Source organism: Anolis sagrei, chromosome 3, assembly GCF_037176765.1.
Source record: "Anolis sagrei isolate rAnoSag1 chromosome 3, rAnoSag1.mat, whole genome shotgun sequence".
In the NCBI taxonomy this organism is placed as follows: Eukaryota; Metazoa; Chordata; class Lepidosauria; order Squamata; family Dactyloidae; genus Anolis; species Anolis sagrei.
In genome coordinates, this window is record NC_090023.1 from 147,622,868 (window position 1) to 147,637,266 (window position 14,399).

A 14,399-nucleotide genomic window follows, 5' to 3' on the forward strand; every position below is an offset into this window, starting at 1 on the left:
TGCCAACTATACCATTCTTGGAGACTGACCTGGTGATCATGATACATGTTTTAATTACATTCTGCTTGGATTGTAACAGACTCTACCGGAGGCTGCTGTTGAAAAATGTTCAGAAACTTCAAGTGGTCCAAAATATTGATGCAATTCATGCTTTATGAAGTTGATCGAGTACTTTAGCAGACAGAGTTTACTGGGACCAGTTAGAGAGAAGCAACTCTGTTAAAACAGCTTCACATAATTGCTATTTATGACCTATACACCTTTCTATACAGGTTGTGCTGAGGCTTTCTAAAAAAACCCTCATAGACACCTGTAAAAGAGGCTCTATTCTTAGTACTACTAGCCTCACCTATATTTGGTGAGAAAATGACCTTCTCAACTGACCAGCTTCCTGGTGAACTCTCTTGCTTGCTCTCTGTTATCTTCTTGTTGGCTTGCAAAAACTTTACTACTCAAGGAGGCCTTCCATAAATAGCTGAGTGATACAGACAAGAGATTTTCAATGCATGAAGAAAATTTAATATTTTAATTTTACCTGTTATTACGGAGGCATTTTTAGTTCTGTTTTAATATTATGTCTATTTAAATTGAATTTAAAATTATGTTGGAATCAGCCTTATGTTGGCATCAGTTCTGATGCCCTAGCATGCAAAAAGAAAAAAGAAAGAAGATTCGGCTGTTGGCAAAAGAGAATTATGGGTAGTGGAGGGCATGTGTCCTTTTGTATGAGAATATGAGAGGGAGATGCAATTCATGCTTGATGAAGTTGATTGAGTACTTTAGCAGACAGATACAGAGCTGCACAAGAAGTTTAGTTTCATAAAAAAATAGGAACAACTTCCTAGTGAAATAAATGTCACTGTGCAGTTTGTGTAGCCCCTCAGCCAATAAAAGATAATCAGATGGAGATGACATAGATACATAAAAAATTGGCATTAACCACACACACACACACCAAATTTATAAATAGGAATTTCCCTCAAAACTGCTAATATTTAAGGACATTGGCTTTAAGTCTGAATGTAACAAGGTGCCAAGCACTTGACAAGGTCTACATGACATTCAAAAAATATGGCTATATATCGCATTTAGAATACTTTTACCTTTTGTGCCTAACAGATGGCAGGAGTTATCCAGTCTTCCCATGACAGGTTGGCTTGTCTCAGATGCCTGTAAACTAGCCTGATACAAAGATTCCAGCTCCGAAATCTCCAGCTCGGTGTCTCGATTCCACTGTGGGTGCTTCTGCATTAGATCCTCTCCAGAAATGACTTGATTGGATACAGACGACAAGCTAGAATTCTTGCAATCCACTTGAGAGCTATAATACTTTTTAACATTGTTTGCCCAGCAGTCCACTGGCATAGATGCAACCAAATCAGCAGTTCTGTCATTCACCTGTCTCACTTCTCCCTCATGACTGAATCTTCCTGGGTAGAAATGAGGATCCACAGAACATCGTTCTGCTCTAGGGCACAGTTCTTTGTTTTGCAAATCGGAATTCTTAGAAAGCGTACTGTGAGTGCTAAAACAACCTTCAGAACTCAATTCATCCCTAGTACTCAGACATGAGTTCACCTTTCCAGCAGACCATATTCCATTCTCTTGTTGGTTAACAACTGGTTGCCTAAAACCAAGGAATGGAGGACAACTGTAGGCTTCCTGAAGTATTCTTGGATCATTCTGATTGTGACAAATAGGCACTTTCTTGTCTTTCGTGTAAGTGCATTCCCTCTGGGAGACTCCCTGCAGCTGCTGAAACTGTTCTGCAAGTGAGCGAACGCGCCCCTTGGTACACATTGTCTCAGACTTCAGAGAATCCCCATTTACTAATTCTTCCGATGGGAGATGTAAGCTCTTATCACTATTTGCTTTAAGGAACCTATTAGTAGATGGTAATGGATCTGAAGGATAATGTGGCAAAGGAGAATGATAAGCCAGTGTTACGGCATGATCAGCCCCTTGCTGAGCAGCACTAGGCCGTTCTGATAAGCTTGATGGTTTGAAGCATGGGTTATGTAGGCCATTTTTGTCAGATGATACCTGTACTGAATGTGAAGATGGGAAGAGTGTAGGCAAAGATCCAGAGCTTACCATATTACATTTCACTTTATGATGTGGTGTGAGAGAAGTTGTTACATTACGCTCTTCTTCAAGTTTACTGTTTTTGCGGTAGTCCTTATCCTCTTCTAAATGAATGGAAGAGACTCCCTGAAGCTTCGCATCACAGTGGATTTCATTATCATTTTGAATGGATCTATCACCTACCCCATGCATACAGGAAAAAGTGAGTGCTTGATCAATGATTCCATCAGAAGCAGTTGGAAAGTTCAGAGAAGTCTCGTGAGAGGGGCTGCTTTCAGAAGGGGATGGGCAAAATGATTTTGCATGTGATGAATACATTTCATGATGGGAAACAGTAGGATGGAAGTAAGAATTGGACCCAGGTTCTGCTTCTCCGCTGGGTTCCAGTGCTATCTTCTGGTTCAGCAATACTTGGAGCGGGACAGTCTGTTCACTGAAATATATATAAAACCATAGTTAATTATTGGTGCTTCCGAACTGGAAAACAATCCTAAGATCAATTGGAAACCATTCCATTTTACCTTTTACAATGCATGTGATGAATTCATCCTCTGCCAGGATTGTTTTGTTTTGGTAAGTCTGGGTGGGGATGGGGAGAAAGATTGCCAATCAAGGTTTAATTCTGGATTTAGGGATATGATCTACAATGATATGATGAAATGATTCACAGGGTTGATTTCAAAATGCCCATGTTCCAAAATGGAAATATTTCAAAAGCAAATGTAGTATAAAAATTTCAATGTGATGTTTTTTCATCCACCAAAAGGAGGGTTCCGATTAAAATAAGAGGAAACGATTAAATCTGAAGAATATTTGAGAGCTGGTGTCTTTTTTGTGGAAGGAAGGAAAAGATGGAATCTGAAGAAAAGAAACATTCAATTTGCAGGCCTCTTTTCATATTCACCTCCTAAATGCTAGGAGAATGCTGGAACAGGCAATTTTTGAATGAAACTGCACATTACGGTTTGATTGTTTTTAAAAGAGTATGCTTAAAACTGGCCAGTTTCATTTTCTAAAGTTCTAAGATTTCAATCTATAATGTACTTGGGAAGGAACCAATTTCCTTTTAGAAGTCATATCAGAGGTGTCAAACTATGGCCCTCCAGATGTTTGGGCATCCAGCGCCCAGAAGCCTTAGCTTGCCCAATGGCCAGGAATTCTGGGAGCTGAAGTCCAAAACACCTGGAGGGCTACACGTTTGACACCACTGCTCTATATTTTCTTTCCTTATAAATGTCCTGTTTACTATAAACAGTGGTGTTCTAAGGTATAGCTAATGATGAAGAAAATTTGAATTCCATCATCTTTTCAGTTATAGGCCAAATACCAGATTTTGCTCATACGTTTCTCTTTTTTATTTGGAATCTATTTCTAAACGCTTCAAACTGTCTAACAGGAAATAATCTCCCTAGTATAACAAAGAAGTTATATGTCAGAGACCAATGTAGAATAATATAAGAGCTTTCTTTTCTTTTAAAAAATCGCCTCTGAATTCAGAAGCTAAGCAGGGTCAAGCCTTGTTGGTACTTAGAAGGGGGACTGCCAGGGAATATCAAATGTTATAGGCTAACATTCAGAGGAAGACAATGGTAAATGTTCTCTGAATAAATGTTACCAAGAAAATGGTTTGCTGTGAGTTTTCTGGGCAGTATGGCCATATAATGATTGAGCTGTGGCGCAGCTAGTTAGTAGCCAGCTGCATTAAATCACTACTGACCGAGAGGTCATGAGTTTGAAGCCAGCCCAGGTCGGAATAAGCTCCCGACCATTAATAGCTTGCTGTTGACCTATGCAGCCCAAAAGGCAGTTGCATCTGTGAAGTAGGAAATTTAGGTACCACTTTATGTGAGGAGACTAATTTAATTAATTTATGACACCATAAAACCTTCCAGCAGCATGCGTAAGAATGAGGAAGTACTCCATCAAGGACTCTGTGTGATAAGAGGACGGTGAAGTGGCAGCTCCTCCTGTGGCCTGAATCAAGCATATCCTCATAAAGCTAGAAAGTTTGAATGTTAAATTGTCTATGTCTCTGTGTCTGTCTATGTATGTTGTATGTCTAATGGCATTGAATGTTTGCCATGTATACGTGCATTGTAATCTGCCCTGAGTCCCCTGTGGGGTAAGAAGGGCGGAATATAAATACGATAAACAAATAAATACAGCCCGGAAAACTCACAGCAAACCAGTTATTCCGGCTATGAAAGCTTTCGACAACACGATTACCAAGAGAATCTTCTGTAATTCAGAGTCACAGTAAGTAAGACTTGACTTGAAGAAACTCATAAAGGAATACAATGTCACTAAATACTGGTTTAGAAACAGGCAGAATCTTTTCTCTGTGTGTGTTTTAATAAATTAATTGTGTACCCTATTTGGAAGTGAAAGAAAAATTCAAAAATAAGGTTGCTACTAGACAAGTTCTCTTTCCTGGCCCAGTGCTTGCAAGTAAGGTACTGCTAATTTGTTAGTGCTGATGAATTTGAAGCATTTCTTTTTTATCGCATTAAAAACTTAGCAAATAACAAAAGCAGATTTTGTTTGGTCTTAAATACAAGAATGGGTTTTAAGAATCATATCACGAACTAATTGAATGGTTTAGAATTAGCTTGGTGTACTAGTGTTTTTGTTTTCAAGGATCTGTCTTTTAAAATGATGTAGATATATTTTTAATGATACAGGAAATATGATTAGATCAGCAAACAAGAACTATTTCACTTAAAGATCTTCCCAGGTAGCTGTACTGTAGAATCCGTTTATAGCTGTTACTATACTAGAGTGAGCCATGCTGCCATTCCCCAAGCTCTCTGCACTTCAATGCGGAAAAAGGTGATTTTCCTTCTGTTATTGCCTGCATTGAAATATTTTGTGTGCTCCTTATGATTAAATACCACAGGCACTTGCTAACTGATACACAATATTTCTGGTAATGACTGACATTCACCCTATTTCATCAATTTTGGAACAAAAATGCTGAATGTAGTCCCAACAATTTGCACAGAAAATTCTTTGTAAATTGAGAACTGACAAGATTAGTTGGCTCTTAGTGTCTGCAAGGGGCTGGTTTGAGGACCCTCTATGAATACCAAAATCTGCAGATGCTCAAGTTCCTTATACAAATCTGTAGTAAAGCTGGCTGCTGTTGAAATGAGATGGGACAGTATCAGGGATAGCTCTCTGTGACTATATTTGAGCATACCAGGCACCCTTCTTTCTCCTTTTCCTCTGCTGTGAGCAGATGCTAAGCAGGTGATGGCCATTCTCTTTAACTACTCTAGGAAAGGAAAATATGCAAAAACAAAAAAGGCATTTTGTGGTATTGGGGAGAATCTGAGCTGATTACCTGATCTCACTCCAATAACCAGTCAACTGTGAGCTATCTTTTATCCTTCTTGAGCTCCATCAACTACAGGAAAGGAGATTCCATCTGAACATTAGGAAGAACTTCCTGACTGAGAGCTATTCAGCAGTGGAACTCTCTACCCTAAAGTGTGGTGGAGGCTCCTTCTTTGGAGGCTTTAAAGCAAAGGCAGGATGGCCCACAAGGTCTCTTCCAACTCCGATTCTATTATTCTAGAGGAGAGCTTTCTTCTGTCTCAGTCATGCTTCCCTTATTTCACAAATGACCCAAAAAACATAAGATCAAACATTACACAGCTTCTCTTCTCCTACCTCAGCACTTTTCTGGGTCAGCAAGACTTTGGGAGGGCATTTGAAAACAAAAGCAATCAAAAGAGCCACTTGAGCTGCTAAATCAGAGGCCACAAACTGGAATGTAACACGTCAACTTTTGTACAACTGCTTGCTCCCTTTTCTCCAAGCTGGGATGGCTTACAGTTTTAATGGCATATTGAAGCAAGGGTACATAAAGATTAAGAACAGACACCTAAAGATAACTATTATTTCAATTTTCTTCCTCTTTTTGTTTACTGTCCACTCCTACGTTGCCTTTGCATTAGTCCAAGAATGTGTTCCACAAATGCCCAATGTCCATCCAGCTTTGAAGAAGGTGGGATTATAACACGAGTGGCAAATTTATTGTAGTGCTTGGTGCACAGCAATTTTAAAAACCCATTTTCAAGCTTGTTGGTTGAATCCACTGGTACAGGACTTGCAGAAATTGGGGGGGGGGGGGGATAACAGTACGGCCTTCCCTACAGCATTCCCCAACTGCTGTGTTTACTTTTGTGAGTTGAAAGAGGCAGTTTTTGGTATATGGCTTTTCATTTCAGCATTAAAACATATACTTCCCTGCCCGCTGCTCTTCTCCAATAAATAGTTCCCACATAAAGCCAACTTCCAGATGCCACATTATATAGAGAGGATCCATACAATTTATTATGCCCCACACTCTGAATTGTGACTACCGTTATTTTGCAGACTAAAACATCTCATCTGAAGAAGTCCACGAAACTTTAAGGACATGAATTAAATACGTAATTTCACACAAACAAGGGACCATATCGCTCACTTTTTCTTTCCAGATCAGGCCCAATTCAGATCTGGAACACTGCAATATTTTCAGTCTACCTTGTAGAATGGGCCATGTTGCCCCCCCGTGGTGGGTGGCAGGTGGGCGGCGGCTGTGCTGGCTGCTGTTGCTGCATGCGATCCTGGAGACTCCGCTCTTTTCGGATACAGATTTGCAGCTTCTTATCGATTAGAGATCTGCTGTGAGTGCTAGAGCTGGCATCATGCATGGCAAGTCTTAGTTTAGCTAAAAAGCAAAAGAAAACATAGCAGAAACAAAAACAAAACTAGGGGAGAAGGAGAAACACAAAAGATGCACAAAAACATAAAAAAGGACCATGCAAATACTGCCACAAAAGAGTTCACAAGGATGCATCCGTTCTCATTAATGCACATTCAGGTTAGCTATGTGTCCAAACAGGTTAATTAGAAATAAAGCAATAAGAAATTGGAAAATTGTAATTACCATATTTTTTTTAGGAAACACCCTATTATTTCTGATATGGGTTACACTAATTCTTTAGCCAAATAGTGTTGCCATATTCATATAGTAAAAAATCTTGTCAAGGAATAAGACCCGAGATGTAGCCAGTTGGGACACTTGCTAGTTAAGCCTTTATGAAGTCTGTACTATTGTCTTTTAAAATCCACAACAACAGACTTCTACAAAGGAGTACTTAGACCCTTCAAAGGCATGACATTATAAATCCAGTTTGTCTGCAACCTTGCTAACCAGCAAGAAGGGAATGAAGGGTAGGGAAGGTGAGTCAGCCAATCAAAAATATAAAAGTATTAAAATAAAGAAATGCAGCAGCACATATTCCCAAAAGTCACAGCACAATTTAAAACTTTTCATAAATACTAATTCATCGTCTTCCTTATCTTCCTAAAATGTCAATTAGTACAGCATATGGGCTGTTTTCCTGAATGATCAACCAAATATTTGCTGTACTTTATGAATTAATACCCCTTAATAAACCAGTCTCTGAACTTGGAAAATTATAAGTAAAGGGTCAGAAATACTAAAGGAAACATAATCTGGCAAAAAGAACAATTGGTATCAAAAGAAATACAGCTGCTTCTCTTTCTATGTTTTTGTGCAAAAGGAGCTCAAGTAACAAAAATAGTTGGAGAAATGCTGAAACAACTTTCCAGGAATGATGGTGCTCAATAAAGATGATGCTTTTAAACACTTTTAAGATCATACACACTGTGAGCTTGTTGTGACCAATTAATATTACCTTGTGTGATATTAGATATTAGTAAACTGTAAAAAGCGCAGTGAGCTGAAGCAATTAATTACTTACATATAGCTTCATTACAGAGAGCCAAAGCTGCAGCACAGTCTCCCCTCTGCTCTTGATGAAGTGACTCTTCAAAGATTGACTCTGCCTCTTGCACAGACCTCTCAAAGCCATCAGTCCTCCCTGTAAAGGGCAGCACTCTTCATTTTCATTGGCATTCTTTTCAGGGTTCTCCCTTCACTTAAACCAAAAATCCTCCCAAACACAGAGCAATTCAACATTTCATATAATTGACCCCAAACCCTAAAGCCTAGTTCTCTGCAACCCATGTGCAGCAAATACAGGGAACTTTGGAGTTAAATGTAGAGATATACAAGTCTCGATAGAGTGAGGGTGTACACAGGGGAGAAAATGAATGTGCTGGATGGGTGTATAGATGTGGGAAGGAACAGGGAAAGGGGTAACAATCAAGATAAGAGTTTAACTCATTGAGTTGTGGATGAAGTTATTCTCCTTCCAAATAATCAAGTTCATAGTTCAGGAGGTACTGTTTAGAGATGGGAAGCAATAAAGTTAAATGTCCAGGTGAAATCTGTAACACAGATTGATTTTATATTGGTCAAGCCTGCTGTACAAACTATAACCTCTTCTAATTCAAGATTTCCTTTCCACTGTCATCTATGACCTGGCAACATCCAAACTGACATAATGCAATGCAGTATGCATGGGACTACCTCAGAATAAATTACAGGTGATATACACGTGACTGCAAGTATATAATGACATATTAATTTAAGGAAATAGTTGACATATGAATTTAAGAAAAGTTCCATTAGCTCTTTTCTCCTTTTCAGAAGATATCTGAATTTCTGGTGTAAATTTTTTGATTATTTGTTTCATATTTGGCTTGAGTAGCTGAAAGTTATCCTTCCTCTATATTACCCTACATTGCAATCTTCTTCCATCCTCTGGGACTCGTCATCAGAAGCAAATAATGACAAGGAAAAAACTCCTGCACTGGTGGGCAAATAAACCTATTTCTTTAGCAGACTTATATCCTGCTTTTTAATATTAAAATTACAAACACAGAGAGCTTTTCATTTAGTTTTGAAAGCAATGTATAACCTTTGGTAAATATAATTAATTGGAGGCAGGTTCAGTGGGGGATTTAACTAAGATAATAGTTTGTTTTTTGCCCTATTGTGTGTGTGTACTTTTAATCTGTTCAAATTTTTTCAAATTGTTTCAAAGCCTTGAGAGATAATTAAAGAATTATCTCTCAAGTAATTCCACAAAAGAAAAACCTCACATTAATGAGTAAAATGGATTTGAGGAAATAACTTGTGACCCAAAGATCTGATCTAATTGTTCATAGGGCATTAGGATACTGATACCATTTATCTTTATCAAGGCTATTTCAGGGAAGGGAACATTTTCAAACAAACTTCTGTTTCAGGAAGAGAAACAGGTCTTCGAATAAGAGGTATGAAAAACATGCTATAACTAAAGCACAATAACTTGATTCTGCAAGGTGTGGGGACATCCAGACACGCTACAGTTCAGGCAGGACTGTGAAACGCCTTCAACAAGGCAAGGAATATTGGTCATCCTTTCTGAGGGCAGGCTGAAGCAGAGCACAGAACACGATTCTGGATCCTGAGGATGGAGCAGTTTTTCAGGAAGGAGCTATTATGTCAGTAAGGATCTTTCAGCAACTAAAGAGTTAGGCAAGCTGATCAGCTCAGATCTACTCTTGCGTGTTATCAAGGGCTGTTACTTCAAGGGTGCGGCAAGGGGAGGGGAGCACATCTTTAAAATGTCCCAAATAACATTTTAAGAAGAAATAGGTAAGTGCAAACTGCAAGGGTCTGCGTTGATAATGAAAAATAGGATGGGCTTAGCCTTATGCCCTGATCTTGATCGCACTGGGATGCCATGTAAGGTGTTTTGGGAATCTACTGTGACAGAAAGCCAGGATAAAATCAAATCATTAATGGAATAAGTGATTCCCCCACCTCCAACATACACAGTATGCTTGAAGAAAGAACAACCAATACAGAAGATATCTAGGCCACTAATTATTCTTAGCAGAAAACCAAGAGCATTTTGTAATTCACACATTCATACACAGTTACATTCTAAGATATATTAGAACAGGCAAGCTCAATCCTACCATCTCACCACAATGCGAATATCCTGCCTACACTTTACCCTGGTTTTGAAGCTCATCCAGGTCCATGAACCTGCTAGGATGAGGATTAAAGCCCACTGATGCCTCCAGTTCCTTTTCCTGCTTTCTTCGGAGTTCTTGTTCTTGGGCCCTTCTTGCTACTTCTTCTTGTAATTCATCTAGTTCACTTTTGGAAGAAACAAGTATCTCCTCACCTTTGGGATGGGAGAAAAAAGTTTGGTGAGCAAAATGACATGATTTTGCCCGGTATGATACCAGTTTTCTTAAATCCACTATAGCTAATAGAAAGTTTGTACCAAGCAACTGTACAAAAAAACAAAGCAAGTATATTTTTATAGCCACACCATACTGATTCCATATCTGCTAGGTGTACAACTGTTCTTGAAAGGCTCAGCCATGATAAGTGTCTGTATAAATAGTTGATATTTTATATTATTCTAACCCATTTTCTAAACTTGTTTCTTTTATTCTGGAAAAACTACATGGGAAGGAGGCTCGTGGCAGACGATTCCAGTGTTAACCAAACTGTATTAATCAAATAGATTAGATCTCTTCACTGTATCTCAGGCTGTTTGACATGCATATCCTGTCATGTAACTTAATTAAAGGATGTGATCTATTGCGGGAGCCATAATCTAAACTCCATTCCTTCCGTACAACTACTATGTTGGTCCCTGAAGTGGTTAAACGCCATGACTTTGGTGAGGCTCATTGAAAAGGAATTAATAGGAGGAAAATTTGAGCTTTCTCCAGAGATTAATGTAGGAAAATTCTTTTGCCTTGAAACACAACAGAAGGTGGAGTGAAAGATCATTTTCTGCAACACTTTGCAATCCTAAAAAAAAAAAAACCATCTAAAGATGCACGATGTATCATACAGTGCTTTGTAAATAGTGAGGCTGCTTTGCATATATCTAAAACCCCATGAAAGATTGTTGAGACAGCTGTTTTCTTTCCAGAGGGAGTAAGTCATGATTCCTCCAGGAAGGTCCATGTCTCTGAACTCAATAAAATAACTGTGGTCCCGATGCCTTATGATGGTGCCAATTGTTGACAACCTTCTTCAAACCTTCTCTAATAATGTTTATCTATGATCCTGTTGCTTATTGTTTCCAGTATGTATGATCTAGTATGCAGCTTCTTTTACTCTACAGTTTCTGAGAAGTTATAAAAGGAGCTACAGACCACATGCTCAATCTCTCTCCTTTTGACTCTGTGACCTGTTGATAACTATTTTGTTATGAGAGACATGCCCTGGCCGGATGGCACAGAGAACCATCTCAAACATATCTGAAACTGGACTGATACATTTTTTTTTACCTGTGTATGCTGAACACATGAAGGTTGTGAATAAACCAAATATGTTATCTTTATCAAAGTCTACTTCATTTTTGTCTCTTGAGTCCATGATATAAAACAAGTTGCTTTATGGGAGAGTATATATATATTTTGGGCACTGAAAAACACTTCTAAAGCTTTGCTGTTTTGATGCACTGGCAAATCTCTGTCTTTTAACAGATCGGAGATAACAGGTTATTCAGCCTAACAACTGAAAACCATTGCCTAGCATAATTATATCTAGTTGTATGCCACAAGGGAAGATTCTACTCTAAAGGGTTTTTGGCTCTTCACTGAAAGATCATGCTTTTCTAAAAGTTATGCTCTCCAAAAGGTGTTTTCAAAGGGGTTATAAATGCCATTTTCCAAAATGAGAAAATCAGATTTGCTATGTGTTCCTTACCTGTCTAAATAAAAACGCAATGCATTTAGAAATCCAGATTATGCCAACATCCCTCACTTGAATGTGCAACTTCCCAACGTTTGGGGAGGGTTGGACTGGATCACCCACATGCTACAATTCTCCTATTGCCAAAATCTGACAGTTTCAATGGAAAGTTGGGAAACCAACACTTTTATAGATTTCAAGAATTCAGTAAACCTCTGGAGAAAAATATAGAGTGACACACTACAGCTGACTGAAAATGTCACAAATGTTTTTTTGGGATGAGGTCGCATGACTGAACTGTCATAGTGAGGAGAGGACAGGCCTGTTCTCTGCTGCATTGGGGTAGGACCAGGTCTCATGGCTTAAAGTTACAGCAGGGCGGATTCTGAATGAACATTAGAAGAAATGCCTCGACAGTAAGAGTGATTCAGCAAAGGAATCAGTTGTTTAGAGATGTGGTGCAGTCTTCTCCGAACATCTTCAAAAAGAAGCTGAACAGCTCCCTTCTGGAGATATTTTAGTTGGAGATCCTGAACTGAGCAGGAAACTGGATTTGATGGCCCAGGGACCCTTTCCAATCCTGTGATTCCATGTCCATTCTCCCTTAATCAGAACACAGACAGCTTCATAGGACATAGCAGGGAAAGGTTGCTTGTGTCATGTAATGATTTACTTTTATTTATGATTGGAGTCTTTGGCAAAAAGAGAAGAAATAAACATGCTTCCATGCTGCTCGCTATCATTTTTGCAACTAATGTTATTATTTCCTAAATTTTGAACTATGTCTAGTTGAACATTTTTAAAGGTTCTTGATATTTGGTAATATAACTTCTGACAGGTCTGGCAACTAAGCAGTAACAAAACATAAACCAGCATAAAGAAAACTGTAGTGTGAGAAACTGGTGTGTCATTTTCTCAGTGTGTAAAACAGCAGATCGTATCTGGACAATGTCTTCAGACCTTTCAAAGCTTAAGTCCTCAATTTTCCCTTACATAAATTTACTCCTGAGCCATTCCTGGTGTAATGCATTTGTGTGACACATTCAGTTTGCAATATAGTCTTAAGAGTCTGCTTCCTAGCAAGACTTAAGATATTTTCACCAAAAAATCTTTATTATTACAATGCATGATGAAACACCTGCACAGAACACTGTTTCAGCTTCAAGTCCTAGATTGGAAGTATTTGGGAGTGGAAAACAACTTCTTACCATTACCAATGGAGTGCTTATTCTTTGCCCAGCAAGTAGTAGTTGAGGCAGACTCAACCTCCAAGATGCTGCTGCTATGTGATTTAGGTATGTTACGCCAGGCAGGAACAAAAGCTCCAGTTCGTTTCATATAAGGCTCTCTTTAAAAGTAAGGAAAACAACATTATTTTAACAACAAAATCACTACAGGAATTATTCCTTTGTTTTTCTTTAAAGTCACAGTATGTAGGGTCAGTATACATTTAATGTTATTAACACTTTTAAGTTATATAATTATGCATTATTAACACAAAATTATTTTAACAAGAAATCAATACAGGAATTATTCCTTCGTTTTTTTGAAAATCACATTATGTAGGGCCAGCATATATTTAATATTATTAACACTTTTAAATGATTAGGGTTTTTTTTGTATTCTCTCTGTTTTTGGAACTAATCAGAATTTAATCACAATTAACATTCTACACAGATACCTAATTTGTTGATAAGAAATGCTAATCTTAATTTTGATCGATTATAGTTTTGAAACTAGCACATCCCCATTTGTATGGCAATTCAGCAATACAGCACAGCAGAACATGATGGTTAAGAGATCACAATAACTTTGTCCTAACTAGACACTGGTTTGGTAATTTAATGATTTGGCTATTCTGGAGTAATTCTAAGGTTTAAAAAATAAACTACATTCTAACATACAGCCAATTTAGGATTTGTAGAACACAAATCCCATGAATGAATAATAACTAGTGCTCATCTATATTAAAAACCAAGTGGAAAACTTAAAAGGGAAAAATAAATAATTGGCCTCTTTTAGAAAAGGATGTGTCAGTGGCACAGCTACATGGAAGTACCCAGTGTGAAGAGTCTAACATGTGACAGAGAAACTAGAGATTTACAAATACCTTTAACTGATAAGCTATCATTGATTTTGAGGGTATGTGTTTAAAAAGAGTTATATGACTGCAGTCCAGAGATATTATATAACATTATTCATTGTTAACATCTTAGCATTACAGATACTATTCTACCACTGAAAAATACAAGAAAATATTCTCTTGTTCCCCCAAATGACGAATTCAGAGAAAAATACAGAATACCCTACAAAGCAATAGTCCTGCTGCAGCATGCAAAAGTCATCCATGTGATTCTCTTGGTCTCCCATTGCTCTTATTGAACTAGCACACCCCTCCAGTAATAGACAGACAACAGACAGACAAGAAATTACAACTATTGCTTTTGTAGGTACTAATTTAAGACATTAATTACCAAAATGACCCAATAGACACCAATATAACTGCTATTGTTGAATACAATGGAATCCTGGGAGTTGAACCAAAGAGTGATGGTGCCTCACCAAACTACAGCTCCCAGGTTTCCACAACATTGAGCAGTTAAAGTGGTTTCAGACTGCATTAACTCTACAGTGTAGATGGACCCTTAAAAAGCTATGCTTGGAACAAGACAAGTGGGACAAA

The 14,399-nt window shown here is 38.1% G+C and overlaps 1 protein-coding gene across 9 annotated transcripts in view; it reads right to left on the minus strand.

Annotated features, from left to right (window-relative positions):
• USP54 (ubiquitin specific peptidase 54) overlaps positions 1-14,399 on the minus strand; it is an 87,481-nt gene that overhangs the window by 9,155 nt on the left and 63,927 nt on the right. For 6 of the 9 annotated variants that reach the window (XM_060769185.2, XM_060769186.2, XM_060769189.2 and 3 more), the window contains 5 exons: positions 12,925-13,064; positions 10,011-10,184; positions 7,863-7,982; positions 6,616-6,802; positions 1,104-2,518 (listed from right to left, as the gene is read on the minus strand). In XM_060769185.2, coding sequence (XP_060625168.2) covers positions 1,104-2,518; positions 6,616-6,802; positions 7,863-7,982; positions 10,011-10,184; positions 12,925-13,064 — 2,036 coding nt within the window. Of the gene's footprint in view, positions 1-1,103; positions 2,519-2,606; positions 2,665-6,615; positions 6,803-7,862; positions 7,983-10,010; positions 10,185-12,924; positions 13,065-14,399 lie in introns of those variants that run through there. The other 3 variants (XM_060769191.2, XM_060769192.2, XM_060769193.2) reach the window with 3 other exon arrangements.